Source organism: Epinephelus moara, chromosome 6 (genome assembly GCF_006386435.1).
Source record: "Epinephelus moara isolate mb chromosome 6, YSFRI_EMoa_1.0, whole genome shotgun sequence".
NCBI lineage: Eukaryota > Metazoa > Chordata > Actinopteri > Perciformes > Serranidae > Epinephelus > Epinephelus moara.
Window position 1 is genome coordinate 42975870 of NC_065511.1, and position 8100 is coordinate 42983969.

At 42.7% G+C, this 8100-nt stretch overlaps 1 protein-coding gene across 1 annotated transcript; it reads right to left on the reverse strand.

Annotated features, from left to right (window-relative positions):
• Positions 1 to 208: 208 nt before the first annotated feature.
• Positions 209 to 8100, reverse strand: nudt17 (nudix (nucleoside diphosphate linked moiety X)-type motif 17). The gene is made up of 7 exons (XM_050047888.1): positions 8035 to 8100; positions 4636 to 4819; positions 4473 to 4498; positions 4262 to 4354; positions 3934 to 4032; positions 3701 to 3834; positions 209 to 2026 (listed from the first exon to the last, which is right to left on the reverse strand). The coding sequence occupies exons 1-7, from the start codon at positions 8098 to 8100 to the stop codon at positions 1861 to 1863; spliced, it is 768 nt and encodes a 255-aa protein (XP_049903845.1). The 3' UTR covers positions 209 to 1860.

An 8100-nucleotide genomic window follows, 5' to 3' on the forward strand; every position in this document is an offset into this window, starting at 1 on the left:
TATACGTTATTTCTTTAACAGCATAGTGACAACACTGTAGGGTTAAATGTTGGCGCTTTCACAAAATATTTAAACTAACATTTTTGATAAATAATAATTAGTAATAGAATTGTAATAGAAGTCTGGTTAGGGACTGTTCGTTACTTATGGGGAGAGGGAGTGGTGCAAAAAGAGGGAGACATGTCAAATAATCTTTTAAACACTGGGACAGGACTTGTGTTATTTATTATAGTTGAGGGAAAGGGCATACAGATTTATATGGTTGCAATTTGTTTTTATTTTACTGCAAAATTTTAAAGAAAAGTAATGTTTTTTAAATCAACAAAATGACACCATTATATCACAGCCAGAAACTGTACAGACAGAAATTATCATTGGATTTTCAAATTTCCAACAGTTCCTGGACACATCATGTGCAATTAATGTTTCTATCAGAAAAAGAACCCACATAACCAAATCTGAGCTTTAACGAGTCATTTATCATCTGAATCACTGTATTCTACGTCTCATTTAAAGTTTGGCCAAAAATAAACCTTCTGCGCCAAATCAAAGAGTCAAAGAGTAGGTTTTAAAAATCTAATAACTACTTTATAGTTGAGGGAGGGTCCACCAGTCACTCAGGGAGGCTCAAGGAAAAATATCTGTAGCTTCGGGGCGGGTAAATAAAAAAATTAATTAATTAAAATATGGGCCACGCCCAAGCTACCCCCTCCTGATAGATAAAGAACAGCATGGATAATTTGGAAAATTACATCACCGTACTGTAACGCAGCCTTTAAAACCAGGAAAAAACATTAACTATATCACGATATCCCAAATCTATAACCATATCTAGTCTCAGATCACAATATTGATATAATATCAATACATTATCCCACATTAACCTGAAGAAATTCATTTTAAATTAACCAATAACATTTTGGCTATTTTCTGACACTATGACTCAGTTATGATAATTATGTTCATTCAGCAGAATATTGAAATTATAGGGCAGATTTTGTTTTCCTGTTGACGACAAACAAAAATGAAAAACTGGTTTTAAAACAAGAACTCAGATCACATGTAGATTTCATGTATGGACTGTTTAAGAAGAAAATCAGAGTAACAAAATATTATAAACACAAAGCCACATTTAAGAAAACTGATTTTAATTATTTTTGTAATGAATTTCACCAACAGCCTGTAAATCCCTGAAATATGAACTTAAAATCTGCAAAAGACCTGCTATGATGTGTAAGATTCTACAAATGAATAGTTTGAATGTACTAATATTTGAAGACCATTTATATTCATTTATTTTCATTTCAAATTTCACCTTATTTTCTTATGTTATTGTTTTATTTTAGACACAACCCCAGAAACACCACCCAAATAATAAAAAATATAACAATAATAATATAAAGTCTTTAAAGATATGATGAACAACTCTGCAGACAGAACATCATGGTGCCAAAATAAAACTGTTTCACTGTCAGAAAATAAAACTCAAGTAATTTTTTGTTTATTCGTTTATTTTTGTTGGTTTCAGAGTTTTCAAATTTAAATGTCTATAAATTTATAAATCATGGAATCAGCCACTTAAATACCATCATATGTAAGTTTTTAATCAGACAACTTAAATTAACCCGGGTTGGTAAAGTCTGAGGTTCCTGAGAATACGACCCTGCTGCGTTTGGAGGCGGAGCTTGCCTCACCTCCTGCTGTCCTGAAGCCTCAGGTGTCAGTCAGAGACACGTTTCTGTTTCAGGTGTGTTTTATTAAAAATAAAGATTCAAAGAACATGAAAATAAAAGTGACATTTACGGAGACAACCTCCTCTTATCCAGAGCTGTCCCTCCAGAGGCCTGCAGGGTGGCGGGGTCAGAGGTCATAGGTCTCCAGGCTCCTCAGCCACAGCTCCAGGGCGAACTTGGTCCCAGTGCTGACCCGCTCCACATCCGGGCCGCTGGCGGGCGCCCGGCTGACGAACACCTCCAGAGGAAGAGTGGAGTCAGTCAGAGCTCCCTCTGTGGAGACCTGCGACACACTGGAGGCACAGCGGGAGGTCAAAGGTCACAGCAGGAGGTCAAAGAATCAATGTAGTTTGTTTAGTAGTTCAGTACTTTAGTAGTCTACTTCTAGTTTAGAGTAGATTTCAAAATACTGAATATGTATCATCTATCACGAAATGGCCTAAATACACTCACCAACCACTTTATTAGGTACACCTGAGCAACTGCTCATTAACTCAAATATCTAATCAGCCAATCAGGTGTCAGCAGCTCATTAACATTTAGTCATGTAGACATGGTGAAGACGAGCTGCTGAAGTTCAAACGGAGCATCAGAATGATGAAGAAAGGTGATTGAAGTGACTTTGAACGTGGCATGGTTGTTGGTGCCAGACGGGCTGGTCTGAGTATTTACTGGGATTTTCAGCACAACCATCTCTAGGGTTTACAGAGGATGGTCCCAAAAAGAGAAAATATCCAGTGAGCCAAAATGCCTTGTTGATGCCAGAGGTCAGAGGAGAATGGCCAGACTGGTTCAAGATGATAGAAAGGCAACAGGAAGTCAAATAAGCACTGGTTCCAACCAAGGTGTGCAGAAGACCATCTCTGAAGCAACAACACCTTGTCCAACCTTGAAGCAGATGGGCTACAGCAGCAGAAGACCACACCAGGTGCCACTCCTGTCAGCTAACAACAGGAAACTGAGGCTACAATTCACACGGGTTTTCTCACCAAAACTGGACAATAGAAGATTGGAAAAACCACATTCAGATGGAAGCATGGATCCATCCTGCCTTGTATCAACGCTTCAGGCTGCTGCTGGTGGTGTAATGGTGTGGGGGAGATTTTCTTAGTACCAACTGAGCATGGTTTAAACACCACAGCCTACCTGAGTATTGTTGCTGAGCGTGTCCATCCCTTTATGACCACAGTGTACCCATCTTCTGATGGCTACTTCCAGCAGGATAACGCACCATGTCACAAAGCTCACATCATCTCAAACATGACAATGAGTTCACTGTACTCCAATGGCCTCCACAGTCACCAGATCTCAGTCCAATAGAGCACCTTTGGGATGTGCTGGAACGGGAGATTCTCATCATGGATGTGCAGCCGACAAATCTGCAGCAACTGTGTGATGTCATCATGTCAATATGGACCAACATCTCTGAGGAATGTTTCCAGCACCTTGTTGAATCTGTGACATCAAGAATTAAAAAGGGGGTCCAACTGGTACTAGTAAGGTGTCCCTAATAAAGTGGCCAGTAAGTGTATATTGCAACATTATTTAGAGGCCAGCCCTGGTCTCACACAATTCTTACCAAACACAAATAAATATAACATTTATCTTCAGGTTATTCAAATATAGAATCAAAAGAGTGACAAAATAAACAGAATTTAGAGGCCAAATTTAATGTAACTTTTGTCCTGTCAGGCTGCAAAATAAGAGCATCGATATTTAGTCTTTTTTCCTTTAACAAGTTGCAGCTAAATAATGATACTGGACAACATAAACACAGAATCTGGTACGACACCAGGTCTACATCTGAACAAAAGGCTGACCTGGAGGACAAGAAGATCAACAGAGGACAATTTGAGCTAACATGAGACCTGATTATATCAAAAAACAAATATATATTCTCTGTTTCAGTTTTATTTTCTGTGCAGGACGGAGCTCCAGATTTTAATTCACATCCACAGCTGTGATACCTGATGCTGCTCTGCAGGTCGTCCAGTTGAAGCTTTGTCTCCTCTCCGTCCACAGCGGACACGACGGCTCTGGCCAGCCGGCTGTCGGCCCACAGACAGGCACTGACCTCAGCAGGAGACGGTCTCAGAAAGGTCTGCAGGGTGGAGACAACCAGAGGTGGAGACACAGCATGAAGCATAACGATACTGACACAGACAGCTGGAGACACTGAAGCTGCAGAGTCAGGACGCACCTGTAGCTGCAGGTGAGACAGGGAGGACTGCAGCAGCATGTAGATGACGATGTGATGTCTCTGAGGAAGTCCTCTGGACAGCATGGGAGGATACACTGACTGACAGACAGGAAGACAGACAGACAGACAGGACACAGAGAGGGTTGACTGCACTGGCTTTGATAACTCTCCTCCTCTTGTTCTCTGTCTTCTCCAGATGTTTCAGATCCAGGACATGATTAGCCTAGCTTAGCACAGAGACTGACAGCAGAGTACGTCCCCCACCACTGATCTAGTGTTGCTTCATGTCTTTGTGTCAACTTCCTGTCTGTCTGTGTGTCTGTCTCACCTCCCAGAGTCCCAGTATTTTTGGAGAAAATCCCTCTGGTTCCAGTTTGAGTCCAGTTTCCTCCTTTAACTCCCTGAGGCCTGCGTCCAGCAGCTACACACACAATAACAAGGTTTACTCTGGAGTGAACGACAGTTTGTATTCAGTGAAGAAGAAGAAACACTGAGCAGAGGTCACATCAAGTCATGTTCAAGAAGAAAAACATATTTACACTCTCATCCGGCTCCACATGACCACCTGGAAGGAAACACAGTCATGAAACATGAGCGTTAAAAACACAGAGGACACAGATATATCCTGACTTTTATCCATTAAAAAAATTGGATTTCCCATCATGCACCTGCCCCTTTAACACACGTCAGTGAGTGTCAGACCTGGAGGAACCCAGACGTTGGGAAATATACGAAGCTCATTCACCCGACGTGTCAGCAACACTCTCTGATTGGCTGTCTGAAGGATGATGGCCACGCCCACGTCTACTCCACGCTGCTGAACGTCCAATGGGATCGCAGCTGCCTCTGTGACTGACAGGTGTTTGATGGGACAGAAGGCGGGCCTCTAGGAGAGAAGAGAGCAGGTGGGTGGTTTCAGAGATGGAGGGGTAAATATTAAACATAGAGGGGTAAATACACTGCTCATAAAACTGAAGGGAACACTTAATGGTCACAGTGTAACAGGAAGTCAGTTAAACTTCAGGGATCAATCAAGTGATTGTGAATCAGTTTCAGCTGCTTTGGTGCAAATCAAAGTGACAACAGGTGCAATGGAGAGGCAAAAGCAAGACAACCCCCAAAAAGGNNAATCTGGTTAGCCCAGATTGTCCTGAGAAAACAAGATATAGCATGTGTATGTAGCCTTTATAATGACTGTGATATGAGCTTAAAAGTAAAGGCAGTAAAAATACCCCAAAAAGGCCTAGGGCCCATAGGGTTAAAAAGTACCGAAATAAGGTACCGTTTGGTACCGGTACCGAATTCCAGATACCGGTACAAGTACCATATCGGTTCAGTTATGAACGGTACCCAACCCTAGCGATTACAATAGGGTCCTCACGGACGACTTCGTCGTCGCTCGGACCCTAATAATAAACAGCGCAATTACAATAGGTTCCTCGGACGACGAAGTCGTCACTCGGTCCCTAATAATAATAATAATAAATAATAATAATAAACAGTGCGATTACAATAGGGTCCTCACGGACGACTTCGTCGTCGCTAGGGCCCTAATTAAAGCTGCAAGCAGCGATGAACGGGCCCTCGCTCCCTCATGCAACTGCAGGGGCCTGAGGCACACGGGGGCTGTGGCGCGAAGCGAGAAGGGAGAAAAAACCTGGCAGGTGTGAAAAAAATGCAATGTTTTGTTCATCCACCAGGGGCACTAGGAGTGTAACTAAATGTGTGCAAGTGTGTCCAGGGGCGGACCCTCATCACACGTGAAGTTTAGAGCAAATCGGACAATGTCAATGTATAATAGGGCATTTCCTGTTTCCACAAGGGGGCGGCATGAGCAAGATTGCCTACGAGCATATGGAGGCGTTGAGGGCGGGGCTCTTACCATGTACAGAAATTTTGGAGCAGTTTGGATGAATTATGTGGGAGAGAGAGCTGCATGAATATGCATGGAGATGGATAAAAAATGGCAGCGCCATAGCAGCCTTGCCCTTTGACCTACAGACATGCAGAGCATAACTGTTGATCAGCATGGTCTCTGGATGATCTGTAAAAAAATTTAGCTTGATTGGATGAACTCACTAGGACTAGTTCGTTAAAATACAACATGTGGAAATCACGCCAAAATGACAAGTCAAAATCAAAATGGCCGACTTCCTGTTTGGAGTAGACCATTGGTGCCAGAGACTTTTATGTGCGTCTGGAGAACATACACATGTGTACCAATTTTCATCTTCCTACTCCAAAAAAAACCCTATGGGGAGGGGTTTTTGAAAATTTGAAGGGGGCGCTATAGAGGCATTTTCTCCCCCCCCATGGGCGACGCCCCTATCAGATGCAAGAGCTCGCCATTCTTGACCTGTGTATCAATTTTCATGAGGAGATGAGGTCGCTGAAGCCATCAAAATGCCAAACGTATTTGGTGGCGAGGGATCGATAGTCGCCACGCCGCCACATGGACACCATTAGACGTAGCTTCACAGTGTTGATAAGGTAGCTTCACCAACTTGTTCTGCATGCATTAGAAGTGGAATGAAGTTGATGCGGTCAAGTTTGTGTCATCAGTACATGTTAAAGCAAACACTAGTCACTTCCTGTTACCACCGGGGGGCGCTATGAGTAAGGTGGGATATTAACATATCGGGACGTTCGGGGCGGAGCCATCATCATGTCCAGCAAGTTTTAAGCTGCTGAGATCAAGTATGTGGGCGTGAGGTCCGTTCGAAATTCGATGGCGAGAAAACGAAAAGTCGCCAACGTTTGTCACGCCCTAGCGGCCATGCCCCTTGACATAGAGAAAAGCTTTTAATAACTTTTGATCAGCATGGACTCAGGGTGATCTGTACCAAATCTGTAGTTGATTGGACAAGATCTGTAGGAGGAGTTTGTTAAAATACACAATTGTGGAAATCAAAATGAAAAGTTTAAATCAAAATGGGCGACTTCCTGTTTGGAGTAGACCATTGGTGTCAGAGACTTTTTTGTGCGTCTGGGCAACATATGTACCAATTTTCATCTTCCTTCTCCAAAAAAACCTCTATGGGGAGGGGTTTTTGAAAATTTGAAGGGGGCGCTATAGAGGCTTTTTGTCCCCCCCATGGGCGATGCCCCTATCAGATGCAAGAGCTCGCCATTCTTGACCTGTGTATCAATTTTCATGAGGTGATGAGGCCATTGAAGCCATCAAGAAGCCAAACTTATTTGGTGGCGAGGGAGGCGCCATAGCAGCCACGCCCCTTGACATCGGCCGTGGTCCCTAATAAACGTACCAGGAACAAGAGGGTCCTCGCCCTTCAGCCGAGGTCCCTAATAAACACATGAAAAACAAGAGGGACTTCGTCCTTCGGCCGAGGTCCCTAATAACAATAAACGCGACAAAAACGAGGGTCCTCGTCCTTCGGCCGAGGTCCCTAACTAAAAGACACCTCCCCTGAATGACATGCTCTGTTCTTATTGACTTTGGAGTAAAAGCTTGTGAGAACAGGAAACCCACCCCAGCACTGACTGCAGTGCTATGACTTAAAATGACCTCCCCTTCCCATTCTCTTCGCCAGTCAGTCTCATTATTCCTGTCACTGTGTGTCTCTTGTAAAAACAAAACATTTGAGTTTAGCTGTTTCATATATGTTAAACCTTTTCCTAACTTCTCTGGCCCCATTGACATTCAAACTCCCAACTTTAAAAGTATTCATAAAAAGTGAGAGATTTAAAACAATACTAAAAACAGCCAATAAACTAATTAAAATGCAAATTAGTGCTTTTCCCATCATTTAGCAAATTTGTTTTTTTAACTTTCAGGATCAGTTTCTTCAATCTGAACACTTCTTAATCATTAAAATCAGAGTCAGCTTTGTTTCTGATATGACATCTGGCTGATGTATAAAACGCCTCTTTATCAGGAAAATAATGCTCGAGTTTTACTCCTTTCATATTTTTTGTTTCTTGAAGAAAAGTTTTTAACATTTTCGTTGTATAAGCCCTATCTTCCTGGCTGACTGAGTGTGTGACAGATTACTGTCATCAGAGACGCAGTCCTCACTGTCACTGCTATCTAACAACTCAGCTCTCCTACCTGACTGTCAGCCTGTTGCTTTTTGCTCCTACGTCCACATTCTTCTTCCTACTGTGGCGCTTCTGTGGGATTGATATCCACGCAGCCTCCTGTTCCAT

Bases quoted from the DNA above. Each gene is read 5' to 3' on its own strand.
- nudt17 (XM_050047888.1), bottom strand. From the start codon at position 8,100: ATGGAACAGGAGGCTGCGTGGATATCAATCCCACAGAAGCGCCACAGT. The intron at 4,499-4,635 runs GTCTGACACTCA...GTTTCCTTCCAG, and splicing joins CAACGTCTGGGTTCCTCCAG to GTGGTCATGTGGAGCCGGAT. The intron at 4,355-4,472 runs GTAAATATGTTT...TTGTGTGTGTAG, and splicing joins ATGTGGAGCCGGATGAGAGT to CTGCTGGACGCAGGCCTCAG.